This window comes from Saprolegnia diclina (assembly GCF_000281045.1).
Source record: "Saprolegnia diclina VS20 unplaced genomic scaffold supercont1.55, whole genome shotgun sequence".
Classification (NCBI taxonomy): Eukaryota; Oomycota; class Saprolegniomycetes; order Saprolegniales; family Saprolegniaceae; genus Saprolegnia; species Saprolegnia diclina.
Window position 1 is genome coordinate 276,561 of NW_008246122.1, and position 13,885 is coordinate 290,445.

Below are 13,885 nucleotides of genomic sequence, written 5' to 3' on the forward strand. Positions count from 1 at the left end.
AAGCAAAAACGATCTTTCCGTTGGCCAGAGCAGCCGCACGAAACCAACGCTCAGCCCCAGGATTGCTGTTGCTTCCCGACGGTCGTTATATATTCATCCTACTCACAAGGCAGGACAGCCTTGTTATGACCATTTACTATGAAGCGCGATATCTGACTGAAATAACCAATATTTTGCGCGTCGTTGGGCAATACTCCCCGAGGCTAGGCAATAATGAAAGAAAACTCTCCGAGAGATTGCAACCATGGGCGTGGTAAAGTTACAACTGTGACGTCCTCGCATTGTACGACAAAATGTTTTCAGTATTAATTAAAAATCAGCCAACGATGCCGCAAACCAGCACGTTCAATCTCTCTCCATCACTAGCGACTTGTAGTGGGCCGTTGAAAATAATCCCAGCATTCTCCAACATTTTCTACATTTTGGCCATGCACCGCCACGGCCGCCGTGAGGTTTGTCGATCCCAAATCGAAACTTTTGCAACCTTCTCAAATCGTTGTGATACTTTCAGGGACGCTTTATCTAGCTCGAGAGAGGTTGTATGTCGACGCACGTGGCTATCAAAGGCCTGCAAGTATTTGTTTTGAAACTCGCCAACAATTGCTGTTTTATTCCAACATAAATCAGCTAGATATTCAACGCGAGCCAATACATGGCGCTTTGAGCCTTCATAATTCGAGACAGACTTGTCCTTGGCCCCTGAAATGGTCCCAGCGTTCTGGCTCCGCGCACAGGGCGTGGTATCGAAAATGCAATTTTATTCAAATCAATTCGTTGAAAAATCACCCAGTGCCCAACGATGCCGCAAACCAGCACGTTCAATCTCTCTCCATCACTAGCGACTTGTAGTGGGCCGTTGAAAATAATCCCAGCATTCTCTATATATTTTTTGCAGCATTTGCTACATTCACCAAAGAACTCCAATGTGCCGATCCTTCAGAGAGCACTCAGATCGCGTCGACGTCGTCGGTATGGCTGCATGGTTGTTGCTGCAAGGTCCGTATTGGGTTGAGAAGGGATACTACCCGAGTGCTCTTGCTTGCTTGATTGCTATTTTAGCATCAACCAGTGTATCTTTGGACAGCGCCATCATGTTCCTGTCGCCTTTTTGGTCGGCCTTTTTATTTTTAATCCGCCGCAGCTTCTTGATTCGATTCGGGGTCTATCATTAGGTAGTTGTATGCAATAAAATACAAACAATTAAAATACATTAGCTAGGTGTTTGTATTCTGCGACGATACCCTATTCTTTGTATGCAAGATAAATAATCGGAATAAAAGCGTGGCGCCTGCGTTTCACGGGTCACACACACTACAACGATGGCGATCGAGGGCGAGACGTTGACGTCGCCGTCCGCCGCCAGCCGCCCAACCAAGAAGCGCGCCGGGTACTACGCCGACCCGACGTCGCCCATTGCCTCGACGCCGCTCAAGCGCCAGCGCCTCGCCACGCCAGGTACACGCGGGCTGCATGACCATGGTGGCCAATGCATGCAGTAGCACCGGCAACATCGACGCCGACGGCCACCAAGCCCGCCGACGATGCCGACGCGTGCACGCGCAAGCTTAACTTGGACGACGATGACGATGATGATTCGGACAGCGCGCCCGAGACGAGTGATCTCAACCTCTTTTCGCCAACGCTCAAGGTCGACAAGAAGAGCGTCGCGCCACGCCCGCCAGCGGTTGTCGAAGTCGAAGTCGCCGACGAGGCGCCTGTCGAGGAAGCTGCCGATGACGCGACAGTCGAGCTCGAGTTCAATCCGTGCGTTTGCGCCATGGCTATCGCGATCCGACCGTTGAGGCTGTAGGTTTTACTTTATGAAGACGCTGCCTGCGTACGAAGACGTCATGGACTTTGTCCGACCCGTCGCGCTGCCAAAGAAGGACGCATCGTCGCCCAAAGTCTGCCTCGTACGTTCCTCGATCGACGGCATCAAGTCTCATGCGCACTCCAGGTGCTCGACCTCGACGAGACGCTCGTGCATTGCTCGGTCGACGACGTGGCCGACGCCGATCTCAAGTTTCCCGTACGTCTTTGAGTTTCGAGATAATGTCTCATATGCACGACTAGATTGACTACAATGGGACCGAGTACACCGTGTCGGTCAAGAAGCGGCCGTACATGACGGAGTTTCTCGCCCAAGTGTCGGAGTGGTTTGAAGTGGTCGTCTTTACAGCGTCTCAGCGCGTGTACGCCGAGACGCTTCTCAACCTCTTGGATCCGTACGGGCAATACATCAAGTGCGGCAGGTCTCTCCATTGTGGACAGATTGTCTTATGAAGTGTAGACACCGACTGTACCGCGACAACTGTCTGCCGGTCGAAGGCAACTACCTCAAGGACTTGAACGTGCTCGGCCGCGACTTGCGCCAAGTGCTTTTGATCGACAACTCGCCCCATGCGTTTGGGTACCAAGTGGACAATGGCATTCCGATCGAGAGCTGGTTCTATGACGAAGCCGACGACGAGCTCCTCAAGCTCCTCCCGTTTCTCGAGAGCCTTGTGCACGTCGACGACGTGCGGCCGATCGTTGCGCGGCAGTTCCAGATTCAGCGACTCATTGACACGGCGCAGCTCGAGGTCGATGCCGCCACGTAGGTTGTTTTAGTTAGATAGTACCCCATATATACACTCTACTGCTCGACGTTGATGCTACACACTCGTTGACTTCTCATTGGTGCAGTGCCACCACCGTGTGTAAAGCGGCTAAAGCCCGACGCGAATTCTGTTTACTTTCGATGTAGATTGAAAAGGCTATCGAATGATCGTACAACGTCCATGACGTGGTGCTCTGTCCTGCGGCGCAGCGCAAACATACCATCATTGGCGCCAAGAATGATGGTGGTTGTGGTACATCTATTGGACCGAGACGCTCGCCTGCTTCGGAAGGGAAGCAACTGTCGTGAAGGTGACGCAGTGGGCGTCCGAGGGCTGCCTCCTCGAGTAGCCGACGTGGGTGACGCTGCCGCCGTGTCGCGGTCGTCCCAGCGCATCGTCTTTGTATCCGTGCCGTCAACGTCCACGGCCACTCAATTGAGTTTCCGTTGCACCGATATCGACTATCTAAAACTCAATTTTCACGGTATTGAGTTTCAGGCGGTGACGCCGCGCCCGCTGATTGGCGGATATGGCATCATAGAAAGCGCGCCAAGGCCCGTCGCACCTACTAGTCATTGTTGCTTTGGCCGCATCGAAGAACGATGGCGTCGCTCACCGTGTACACGATGGCCGAGGTTGCGGCCCACACGCAGATCGACGACTGCTGGATTATCGTCGGCGAGACAGGCGCCAAGAAGGTCTACGACGTCACCAAGTTCTCGGACGACCACCCCGGCGGCGCCGACTTCATTTTGAACCACGCTGGGAAGGACGCGACGTCGCTGTTTGAGCTATTTGGCCACTCGACGGACGCACGCAAGACGCTCGCCAAGTACCTCATTGGCGTCCTCGACGAAGACGACGTTCCGGCGCCCTAGTTGTGTAGTTCGATTCGGTAACGTAGATGAATGATATGTATATGGATACGAACGATTGTTTTCGCCCCAATGCGAGCCCGGGTGTTGCTACGGCCGGCGTGACCTCGAGGTCGCGCGTGACGTTGGCATACAAAGCGCGGGCAGCATGACACCGTGGGCGAGACTGTATTTGACGCGTGTCCCCGCCGCAACGGCGCAAGTTGATCGACGAGTAGTGTCCATCGTACGGGCTCGCACGCCATTCCTTGCTGTAGCGTACATACTAGTACAATCCTGAACTAAACCTCGTGTCGAAAATGGCTCGAACCATCGGCTGATCGCGTGCGTCCCAAGCTGAAGCGACAGCAACGAGCAGCGCAAAAAAACGGATGTTTTGAAGCTCATCCGGCGCACGAGACTTTCACAGATTGCACTTTGCTCACTTTGCCGCAACATGACACCGTCCCTGACACCGGACGCCTTGGAGCATGTTGCTTCGTTCCTCGAGACGGCCGAGGCCATGGACGCCTTCCTCATTGCGATGCCAGAGACCGATCTCTCGACGGCCCTTCTGGATCTGCGTCACCTCGCGACGGCCGTCGAGTGGCGATACCTTTGGCCCCGCCTTCGTCTGCCCAAGGAGACGTACAAGGACTCGCAATTGCTCGGCCTTGTGCTCTCCGCGCTGCGGCTCTATCCGCAGGCTGGCATCTCGGTGCACGGCAACCAGGAATCCAACGGACTCCTGCCCAAGCTCGCGTGGCTGGGCCTCCACGACATGACGCTCTTTCAACGCAGTATGACGCACGCTGTCGACGCACTCACGGCGCTTGAGATCCGCATCGATAGCAAGTGGACACCAGCCATGTTCTCGCGCCTGCAAGATGCCATGCGCGGCCTCCGTCGGCTGCGCCATCTCGACGTCATCTGCCCGCGCACACCGCAGAGCGTCGATCTCATCGCAGCACTGGCGACATCGCGCGCGACCAGCGTCGTGCTGACGTGCGTCACAGCCCCAAGGTGGCCAACGCCGCTCGCGAATGATTTTCTCGAGACGCTCACCCGCTGGCTGCAGACGTCGCCGCTGCGCCACGTGCATTTAGTGTCATTGACGCTCAAGCGTGCCGATGCCGCGAACTTTGCCGCCTTTTATGACGTCCTCTTGCAGTCACCGACGATCACCGCGCTGACGTTGCAGACGTGCGACGTTGCCACATACTGCCCAACTCGACTGCACACATCGCTGCCGCCGAATCTCACGTCGCTCAGCGTCCACAGCGACACGGTCGTCCTCGCTGGCGCGCCGCGTTTGCAGCACCTGACGAGCCTCCGAGTGTCCATGCCCTGGAATTGGCCACTTGCCGCACCGCCGATGGCCGTGACGACAATCGCGTCACTGCGCCATCTCAACGCGCTCACGCTGAAGAACATTGCTCTCGATGCGAACGACATCGCGGCACTGGCACCCGTCTTACGGCGTCTTGAGCGCCTCGTGCTCGATAGTAACATGGTCACTACCCGCGACGTCGCGGCATTGGCATCCGCGCTTGCAACGTCGACACGCCTGCGCCTTCTCAGCCTTTCGCAGCAGCGCCTTGACCACGAAGACGAGGATGAAGCGACCTTCGAAGGCCTCATGAACGCCTTGCCAGCGTCGCTCCGGGTCCTTAACCTCCATGACAATATTAACACCCACCACGCGATGGCTCTCGTAAAACTGCTGCCGTCCTGGAGCCTCACCGTGCTCGACCTCTCGCACAACTACATCGACGAACGCGGCTTCGACGCGATCGCGAGCGTACTGCCGACCCTCCTGACGCTCCAGCGCGTCAATCTGGCGGGAAATTTGTGGGGCTCGTACGGCAACGACGTGCTCGCACGCTTGTCCCCAACGCTGCCGTCCTTGGCGCTGCATTACTAGTCGCTTTGGCGACGACAAATAGAATTCTACTTTCATTTTGGGAGCTACAAGGTTACATCAGATCTTATTTCGTCTTATTAAACGTAGGCGGGGGACGGTGGGTGGTTTGCAAACGCCAGCGCCTTGAACCGCTCCGATTCCGGGTCGAGCGCTGGCACCGGGATGATGCTCTCCTATGGCATTAGTAGTACTGCAGCAAAATGAGTCGACAACTGTCATGCTGGAGCTACCTCGGCTGGCGCGGGGGGTAATGGCATCGCCTACGCAGGGCCATTTCTCATCACTGTCATCATGACCACTCGAATACCAACCGAGCTTGCAATATACGGTGTGGGCAGGTCCGCCGCGCTGCAGCCCACGTCCAGTGGCACCGCCTAGCATAACAAAAAATCGCAAAATGACAGGCGAGGCGAGTACCATGGAGGCGTCAAACTCGGGGGCGGACGGCGCGCCAGCGTCGGGCACCGAGATCGAGTAGTGTTCGCAGCAAGTGACGCAAAACGAGTCTTCAAACTGATTCTCGGTGCCACACGAGACACACACCCACGCATAGCTCGCACTGTAGCTTCCATTCGCGACCGCTTGCGCAACAGGGACACCAATCGACGACGTCTCGGGCGCGGGTTGAAGCGTGTCCCACTCGCCCAGCACTTCTTCGAGCGCGAGCTTGAGGCGAATCGGGAGCTCCATCCTAACCAAGCGAGAGTGCGCCACGTCGGTCAAGCAACGCTGTACAGCTTCCACTGGGCTTCATTGGCAATCGCAACGCGAAGGTCGGCGGCGTGGGTAAACCAGTTGCGACTACACGTTAGGACGTTGAGAGGTTAGGTGAGCGAGGATTCGTACTCGGCGAGGTACGTCGTGATGCGCTCGACTTGCGCCGGGTTGGCGGGACCGTTGGCGAAGCGCTCGATCGCGGCTGTGACGACAAGCTTCGTCGGCATCTCGTCAGCGATCCGCCAGCAGCTCATTTGATCAACTAAAAATATGACGAGCGAAAACGCTTGCGATTCACACCATCGAAATGACGACCAACGACTCTATCCTGGATACTCGGTGGATAGGGCGATAGGACAATTCTGTGCACAATGAAGACGCACAATCATGACACTGTTGGTAGGTGTCGGTGGCTACCTGGACGGGCAGACTACTGCTGCAGCACGATGCGCGGTGGGAACGACGCGGTGACATGGTGCAGTGTGGCCTTCCTACGCCAGTGTTGGACTGCGGTGCCCGCTTCGGCGCCACGCTGAATCCATCGGCGTGCAGGATCCTACGAGACACACCGCCACCGCGGTACTGTGTCGTTGATCGCGTCGTCCGAGCGCGGCGACTGGACGCCGCTGACAACGGCCCCGGGCAGCACGCACGCATTCTGCGCCCATAACTTATTCGCGAGCTATTGAGTTCATCTATACTTTTTCATCATTATCATAATCGTCTAGTTGTTCATCTTGTACAGCAGCGCAAGAATGGCAATGATGATCGGGAAGAGGAACAGCGAGGTGTTGCCGCCCGACGTGCCGTTGGAGGCGGTGACGGCCTTGGCAGCGGCGGCCTTCTTGGGCTCTTCCTTGAGCGTACCAATGAGGTACTTGGCGAGCGCCTTGCGCGCATCGGTCGAGTGGCCAATGTCCTCAAACTCTTCGTTGGCGTCCTGACCCGCGAGGTCGAGGATGATCTCCGGGCCGCCCGGGTGGTCGTCGAGGTACTTGGTGACGTCGTAGACCTTCTTGGCGCCGGCCTCGCCGACCACGATCCAGCAGTCCTCGGTCGTCTTGTGGGCCGCGACCTCGTCCACCGTGAACACCTTGAGCTCCTCTGCCATGTTCGCCGCTTCTTGGAAAATGACACCTGGCGACGTCGGGGCCAATGTGCAAATTCGCCGCTTTTCCGCCAATCAGCGACCGGTGACGACAGCACCCCAGACTCAATGACGAGGAGCCCATATGGGACGTGCATAGATACGTCAAGGTATATTTCTCAAACTCAAACTCAATTGTTGCGAACATGACGTTGATGGCAGCACGCCATCGTAGCAAGGCCGTGCGTAACGCGGGAGAGATGCCAAGCACCCTTTTTGAGTTGGCGCGACAGGATACGGACGAAGAGCGATGGTCTTGAGCCATACCTGCGTCGCGTTGACGGGCTTCAACGCGAGGATGACGATGCTAGAGCTTGAGCCGTTCGCAAGGCTTGCTAGCTAGTGATCCGTGCGCGGTGCTGCTGTCGGCTTCGCTCGCCTTCGCCGCGGTGTTGAGCCTCTCCTTCCATAAGACAGCAATGCCATCCGTTCATTCTCAACTCAACAGACTCATATCTGCTAGAGCATCGGGTGCCACACGCGCGTCGCGATCGGGTCGTCAGACGCCATCGGTTCGATCACGACAGGGTCCGCCACGTTGTACTGTGCGCAGTACGCAGCGTACTCGGCTACAGCCGCCTTGTCGCGCGTGGCGAGCGCTTGCTCGAGAAAGTACCGGCGCGGTGGCACATAGCACTTGAAGCCACACGTGTCGTGGTCGCAGAACGTCGTCGACTTGCCTCGACGAAGGCAGTTGGCGCAAAAATGGTAGGCAAAGGCGGGACAAGTGGAACACTCGAACCAAAGCCCTTGCATCGGCTGGCTGCAGCCAAAGCAGGATTCGTCGAGCCACACTTCCGTCTCGAGCTCGTTCTTGTCGAAGAAGGCGACGACCTTGGCCCACGCCTCGTCGCTCGTTGGGTTGTGCGCCGCAAAGGTCGGGTCGAGGAGGAACCGGTAGAACGCCGACGCCCCTTGGCTCGTGTCGGCGTCGCCCGGCGGCAAATGGGCCAGACACCACGCCAACGACATCTCTAAATAGTGCTTGGCACTGTCGTAGTCGCCTTTGGCCCAGTAGAGCGCGCCGAGCTGAAAGACCAAATGGATGTAGCGCTCGGGGGGCAGCGTCGACGCTCGGGCCCACAGCGGTTGAACGATCGTCTCTGCCAATGCAAAGTCACCGAGGTAGTGGCACGCCACCGCCAGGTTCAAGAGCGCGGCCGTCGTTTGGTCGTGTAGCGGCCCATGAATTCGGGCTCGCACGGCGTTGGTCTCTTCAAACAGCGCCTTGGCCTCGGCGAGCTGGCCGCGGCGAAAGCAAATGATCCCGAGGTAGTCGCGCGTGTACACCGTGTCGGGGTGGTCCGACCCGAGAAGAGTGAGCTGCGCGCCCAAGCATTTGCGGAACCACGGAATGGCTTGGTCAAAGTCGTTGAGGTTGTAGCTGGACCTGCCAAGGATGGCCATGGTCGCGATCGTCAACGTGTGCAGCGGCCCGAGATGTACGAGCGACAAGGCATATGTCTCACAACAGACCGCATAGGCCTCTGCTGCGTGCTTGACGATGATCAGTGCGCGGGCGTAGGCATTCCGAACGTAGCAGACGGTCGCGGGTTCGAAGCCGTCCAGGGCCAAGAGATTTTCAAAGATTGGGCGCCACGTGGTCTCTGGCTCGCCGACGCCGCAAGACGCCAAGCCCACGTGTGCAATGACGTGGACATAGTGGACATCGCGGACGTCGCTCGACCCGAAGAGCAAGCGGGCCCGACTCGCAGCTGACAAGACGGCGGGATAATCAAACTCGGTCGCGTGAATATTGGCCAGACAGAGATGACGGTGGGCTTCGTCTAGTGGCAAGAGACCCGATGCGATCTGCGCCGTCAGCGTCCGCTTCATCCAGTCCGAAATAGTCGAAAAGATGAGTCGGTCGACGGCCATGAACGACGTCTCGGCGCGAATGAGCTCAAAGATGCCGTCGCGATCACTTGGCACCGTGGTCTCGGACGCCTCGCTCTTGATCGTCCCCAGCATATCCTTGAGCGCATCTGGACGAAGCATATCTTGAACGAGGAGCTCCAGTTGACCGGGTGCCATGGCCATCTCGAACCGCGCCTGCATCGTCACAGCCACGTACACCTCAAAGACGCACCAGCTCCTACGCAAGACGACCGGGTCGTTCCACGGGTGCATGATCATGACGACGTTGCCGATAGCTGCGAGCTGCGTCTTGAACGTCGACGACCAGTACTCGAACAGGTACGAATGCACAAGGTGCTGGTTGTTGTTGAAGACGCAAAACCAAAGGACGGCGTCGTCTGCCAAGCCTTGGTCGGCGAAGAAGGTGTCGAGGCTGTCGACGGTCTCCAAGAAGAGGTACTGCCAGGCGTGCGAGACATAACAGTTGGCCTCAGACACAAAGTGGCGCATGGACGCATCACTGGCAAGATGGTCGACGAGCGAGAGCTCGGTCGACTTGGTCAATGGCACAATATAGTCGAAGCAGACTTGGGCCGTGGTGAGACCGTTGAGCTTCTTGCGACCGCCGCAGGCTTCGATGAGGTGGTGGAAGTAGCGCAGCGAGACGCCGAGCGGGCGCGACGAAGGCGCCGCCATGCCTGTACTCATCGCCCAACAACGCGAATTATACTGTCACCACCTCAATAACCGAGATTTGTTATAGTTCCAACCAATCAGAGATGACTTTCCACACCCTAGTTCGTGCAGTATATGGAACTGGTGGTCTTCGCCGCTGTTGCCGAGAAGCAACGTCGGACATCATCGTCGTGCATACTGGACGCGTTGATTCAACGCCCGAAGAGGTTCGCAAGTCCAGTGTATTTGTCGAGGTGACAGAGCCCATCGGGAGCCAGGTGCTTGTGTTGTGTGCTCGAATATATGCTTATAACCTCATTTGCAAGCATGAACACGCATTATAACTGCAGCACCACAGCAATGAACATCCCAACCGGAGCTGCCATGATCGTGAGTGGCGAGGCAAATGTGGCACGAGTACCGCCGTCTCGGCACCGCAACTGTGAAGAGAGCGTTTGCTCGGTGCTACAGCGACGACGATCAATGCACCCGTGTTGCAGCAGACGCCTGTGCTAAAGTCTGGGATTTCATTGGTCCATATAAATACAATGCGCCAATCATATCGCCCGGTTCCAATCCTGTCACCCAATGGCCTTCTCGCTAGGATCCAAAACGCAATCTATTTTCGCTGCATTATCGGTTGAGCCCATTTCGAGAGAGCCATGCCCAGCGGGTACCTCGAGAAGCAAGCGGCGGTCCCGATGATGCTTCGCCGCCATGGCGACGTCACGCCCAAGCCGCGCGGCCACGCGCTCGGCCAGCACACGCCAGCGTACGTCTACGTGCGCGAGCTCGAGGTGCCAGCGCCGTCAATGGCGCCGATCACGGTCTTTGACAGCTCCAAGTCCAAGGTGCCCAACTTCATCGCACTCGACAAGAAGGTGCTGCGCTTCGAAGGCTACTTTCTCGAGGCTGTCCACGAGAGCAACCTCGAGAACTACCGCGTCCGCAAGTGCATTATCCTCTACTACCTCGAGGACGACACGATCCAGATCATTGAGCCCAAGGTCGAGAATAGTGGCATTCTCCAAGGCAACTTTGTCAAGCGCCACAAAATTCCCAAGCCCGAGTCGGACGAGCAGGGCGACATGACCTACTACACCCACGACGACTTGGAGATTGGCGCCGAAGTTACGTTCTACGGCCGCACCTTCCACGTGCAGTCGGCCGACAAGTTTACGATGGACTATCTCCAAGAGCACGGGCGGCGCCAGCGCCGGGACCTCGTGACGCCGCGGGACGCGTACACGGAGGCCCGGAAGGCGCACATGGCGCGCGAGTCGGGCACCGACATGGACGCCAACTACGGCAAGAAGCAGTATCCGATGAAAGAGTTTATGGAGGCGAGTCTTGGCAAGTTTGCACGGCCAACCGACCACCGCAAGCGCTTCAACGACCACGACCGCCACGTGCTCCGGTGGTTTGCGCTCTGGGACGACACGTCCAAGCTCTACGGCACCAAGCATCGGTACATATCTGTTCATTCTGAATGCGTTTCACCGGCGCTTAGATACACGATTCATTTCTTCTTGGCCGACAATACCGTCGAGATCCGCGAATCGTACGAGCGCAACTCGGGCTGCGACCCGTTCCCAAAGCTGCTCAACCGCAGCCGCCTCTTGCTGCAGCCAAAACTCGAGGGACCATTTGCCACGGCGCTCTCGCCCTCGGACGAACGGACGCCAGAAGGCGACTTTTTCAGCTGGGAACACCTCTTTGTTGGGAGCTACATCAACATTTACAACCGCAACATCTTGCTCTTGGATGCGGACGAGAGCACGCGCGAGTGGTACATTGACCCTACCCCTCGCCCTCCCAACAACATACAATGCAATGCTCTAGGTACAAGGACCACGGGATCAACGTTGGGCCGGCCTTGGTCGTCCAAGAAACCAAGCCCAAGCCGCCAGCATTTGTACCGCCGCCGCACAACGGCATGGGCTCGGACATTGACTCGCTCGGGTCGTGCTACCATCTCACGCCAAAGCCACACCGCAAGTCGATGGAGGAGACAGACAACAAGATCATTTTGCGCTTTTGCGCAGCCATGGACACGACAAAGCCCGAGGACGTGCACCGGCGGTTCATTGTGAGCTTTATGATCTGCGACCTCTCGGTCATGATCATGGAGCCGCCCCAGCGCAACAGCGGCATTGGTGGCGGCAAGTTCATGGAGCGCGGCGTGCACAAAAACCCACTCACGGGCGCGTTTTTTCAAAAACCCGACTTTTACGTCGGCGCCCGCATCCACCTCGTGGGCCGTGTCTTCCTTCTCGACAACATGGACGAGTACTCGGCCAAGTACATGGAGACCAACGTCATCGACTTTCCTTTTGCGGACCGCAAGAAGGTGACCGCCAAGATCTTAGCCGCGCTGCGCGCAACCCCAACCCTTGTGGCCAAGGTAGTACTTTGATGCGATGGAGAGATACAGTGGTAACGCGGACGTAGGTGCGCGGACAGAAGGAGCTGAGTGTGGCCGAGGCGACCCACTGGCTTCTGGGTTTGGATGTGGTCCACCATGAAGTTATTGCGTTCGTTCGCGCCTTTATGAGCGACGAAGGACACTTGGACGTGGCTCAGGTCCTCGCCCAGCTGCAATAAGTTTGGAGTAGATGCTATACATTCGAATACAAATTACGACTTTAGACGAGCACTCGACATGAGTACTACTCTTTTTGTCTGCACAGTGGCGTGTACCACTGTATATTTTAGCGGACAGGGAGCCATCGAGCTGAAGCAACGCGTGAAGATAATGAGCGGCTGCTCGCCTCATTTGTTGTGGAGACGAGATCCCAAAGGTTCCTGGAGTATTGACCCATGCCGGAGTGGTGGCTAGGCCTCTCTGTGACTAACGTGGGCCTGTTGAATCGAAGAAAAGACGGACGAACAGTTCGATAGTGGCGATCTTGTGACGGCGCTTTTGCTAACCTGCGTCCTACGCTTGTATGCATTTTATTGCGATGTACCTTGTCAAAGTCGGCAACACATTCCGGGTTGAGATTCAGATCTCAGACGCCGACACGTTGACATCTGCCAGTTAGCTCTGCCAGTTGTGTGCTCGGCATCTCCAGCTACAAGCTCTATGACTATGACCAAGCAATGCACTGGTTCCGCAAGTGCTTGGGCGCGCAGCTCTCGCTTCTCGGAATAGACCACCCGAGCACGGTGTACACGCGCGACTACCTCGCAATGATCTGCTTCAAGCGCGGCCAACTTGTCGAGGCCAAGACGCTGTTTGAGGAGACGAGCGATGTGCAGGAGCGCATGTATGGCCCATTGCACAACAGCAGATGGTTGCATCATTCAACCTCGGTTTGACATACCGCTTCCTTGGCGACTACGCAGCGGCCGAGGCGCTCTGGCTTCCGATCTGGGACCAGTTCCAGAAGAGTCCACCCGCGCCAGGGCAGTACATCCACTTGCTCTTTCTGCTTGCGCAGCTCTACTGGTCCAAGGGCGACTACGTCCTCGGGAAGCAGTACTTGCTCGACAACTTGGCGTGGTGTCTGGCCCATTTGCCGCCGGGCGACGCCGACACGAGCCAAGGGGCGTCGGCGCTCTACCGGTTCCTCCTCGACCCGACCTTTGCGGCGCACAACCCCGCAAGTGACGAGGCGTGGGCCAAGGTCGTCGTCGCCTTCTTCGCCAAGAACGAGCTCGAGACGGAAGTGTGGCAAGACGAAACCTGCTTTGGCTGCAGCCAGCCGATGCAAGCAAGGGCTTTGGTTCGAGTGTTCCACTTGTCCCGCCTTTGCCTACCATTTTTGCGCCAACTGCCTGCGTCAAGGCAAGTCGACGACGTTCTGCGACCACGCCACCTGCAGCTTCAAGTGCTACGTGCCACCACGCCGGTACCTTCTCGAGCAAGCTGGTCGCCAGTGCGACGGATCAAGCGACAGCGACCTTGTGGCGCGACTACCAGACGTACTGCACTGCCAACAAGGTCCCGGTCGACGAGCAAGCGGCCTTTGCCAGCTACGCGCCGATCGCAACGCGCACCTGGCACCCGATGTTGTAACTTCACTCATCCAACCCTATTCCGCGTTCCAACCTAGCCCTGTGCAGATGCATCCTCGTCGGCGTTGGCCATGTTCGAAGGGTAGAGATG

At 57.3% G+C, this 13,885-nt stretch overlaps 8 protein-coding genes across 8 annotated transcripts; 5 read left to right on the forward strand and 3 right to left on the reverse strand.

Moving 5' to 3' along the window:
* Positions 1–1,288: 1,288 nt before the first annotated feature.
* On the forward strand, positions 1,289–2,662 carry SDRG_13097 (hypothetical protein). Its single transcript, XM_008619180.1, has 6 exons — positions 1,289–1,455; positions 1,500–1,764; positions 1,811–1,913; positions 1,958–2,029; positions 2,074–2,243; positions 2,291–2,662. The coding sequence occupies exons 1-6, from the start codon at positions 1,320–1,322 to the stop codon at positions 2,598–2,600; spliced, it is 1,056 nt and encodes a 351-aa protein (XP_008617402.1). The 5' UTR covers positions 1,289–1,319; the 3' UTR covers positions 2,601–2,662.
* Positions 2,663–3,186: 524 nt separating this feature from the next.
* SDRG_13098 (cytochrome-b5 reductase) lies at positions 3,187–3,530 on the forward strand. The gene has a single exon (XM_008619181.1). The coding sequence runs from the start codon at positions 3,203–3,205 to the stop codon at positions 3,476–3,478; it is 276 nt and encodes a 91-aa protein (XP_008617403.1). The 5' UTR covers positions 3,187–3,202; the 3' UTR covers positions 3,479–3,530.
* Positions 3,531–3,890: 360 nt separating this feature from the next.
* On the forward strand, positions 3,891–5,429 carry SDRG_13099 (hypothetical protein). Its single transcript, XM_008619182.1, has one exon. The coding sequence runs from the start codon at positions 3,912–3,914 to the stop codon at positions 5,376–5,378; it is 1,467 nt and encodes a 488-aa protein (XP_008617404.1). The 5' UTR covers positions 3,891–3,911; the 3' UTR covers positions 5,379–5,429.
* A 2-nt stretch (positions 5,430–5,431) lies between these two features.
* On the reverse strand, positions 5,432–6,349 carry SDRG_13100 (hypothetical protein; the record flags this gene model as incomplete). Its single annotated transcript, XM_008619183.1, has 6 exons — positions 5,432–5,568; positions 5,609–5,638; positions 5,690–5,752; positions 5,796–6,069; positions 6,114–6,179; positions 6,225–6,349. 6 exons carry the CDS (start codon positions 6,347–6,349, stop codon positions 5,560–5,562), a joined length of 567 nt encoding a protein of 188 aa, XP_008617405.1. The 3' UTR covers positions 5,432–5,559.
* Positions 6,350–6,767: 418 nt separating this feature from the next.
* SDRG_13101 (cytochrome-b5 reductase) lies at positions 6,768–7,288 on the reverse strand. The gene has a single exon (XM_008619184.1). It carries the CDS (start codon positions 7,204–7,206, stop codon positions 6,820–6,822), a length of 387 nt encoding a protein of 128 aa, XP_008617406.1. The 5' UTR covers positions 7,207–7,288; the 3' UTR covers positions 6,768–6,819.
* Positions 7,289–7,674: 386 nt separating this feature from the next.
* SDRG_13102 (hypothetical protein) lies at positions 7,675–9,815 on the reverse strand. The gene has a single exon (XM_008619185.1). The coding sequence runs from the start codon at positions 9,805–9,807 to the stop codon at positions 7,702–7,704; it is 2,106 nt and encodes a 701-aa protein (XP_008617407.1). The 5' UTR covers positions 9,808–9,815; the 3' UTR covers positions 7,675–7,701.
* Positions 9,816–10,415: 600 nt separating this feature from the next.
* On the forward strand, positions 10,416–12,430 carry SDRG_13103 (hypothetical protein). Its single transcript, XM_008619186.1, has 4 exons — positions 10,416–11,242; positions 11,285–11,563; positions 11,617–12,178; positions 12,226–12,430. Exons 1-4 carry the CDS (start codon positions 10,437–10,439, stop codon positions 12,376–12,378), a joined length of 1,800 nt encoding a protein of 599 aa, XP_008617408.1. The 5' UTR covers positions 10,416–10,436; the 3' UTR covers positions 12,379–12,430.
* Positions 12,431–12,876: 446 nt separating this feature from the next.
* SDRG_13104 (hypothetical protein) lies at positions 12,877–13,839 on the forward strand (the record flags this gene model as incomplete). Its single annotated transcript, XM_008619187.1, has 3 exons — positions 12,877–13,029; positions 13,068–13,508; positions 13,565–13,839. 3 exons carry the CDS (start codon positions 12,877–12,879, stop codon positions 13,793–13,795), a joined length of 825 nt encoding a protein of 274 aa, XP_008617409.1. The 3' UTR covers positions 13,796–13,839.
* Positions 13,840–13,885: the final 46 nt, after the last annotated feature.

Excerpts from the sequence above, each read along its gene's own strand:
- SDRG_13097 (XM_008619180.1), top strand. The coding sequence starts at position 1,320 with ATGGCGATCGAGGGCGAGACGTTGACGTCGCCGTCCGCCGCCAGCCGC. Across the intron at positions 1,765-1,810 it reads GTCGAGCTCGAGTTCAATCC|GTTTTACTTTATGAAGACGC; the intron begins GTGCGTTTGCGC and ends TTGAGGCTGTAG. Across the intron at positions 2,030-2,073 it reads ACGCCGATCTCAAGTTTCCC|ATTGACTACAATGGGACCGA; the intron begins GTACGTCTTTGA and ends ATGCACGACTAG.
- SDRG_13103 (XM_008619186.1), top strand. The coding sequence starts at position 10,437 with ATGCCCAGCGGGTACCTCGAGAAGCAAGCGGCGGTCCCGATGATGCTT. Across the intron at positions 11,243-11,284 it reads CTCTACGGCACCAAGCATCG|ATACACGATTCATTTCTTCT; the intron begins GTACATATCTGT and ends ACCGGCGCTTAG. Across the intron at positions 12,179-12,225 it reads CCCCAACCCTTGTGGCCAAG|GTGCGCGGACAGAAGGAGCT; the intron begins GTAGTACTTTGA and ends ACGCGGACGTAG.
- SDRG_13098 (XM_008619181.1), top strand. The coding sequence starts at position 3,203 with ATGGCGTCGCTCACCGTGTACACGATGGCCGAGGTTGCGGCCCACACG.
- SDRG_13101 (XM_008619184.1), bottom strand. The coding sequence starts at position 7,206 with ATGGCAGAGGAGCTCAAGGTGTTCACGGTGGACGAGGTCGCGGCCCAC.
- SDRG_13099 (XM_008619182.1), top strand. The coding sequence starts at position 3,912 with ATGACACCGTCCCTGACACCGGACGCCTTGGAGCATGTTGCTTCGTTC.
- SDRG_13102 (XM_008619185.1), bottom strand. The coding sequence starts at position 9,807 with ATGAGTACAGGCATGGCGGCGCCTTCGTCGCGCCCGCTCGGCGTCTCG.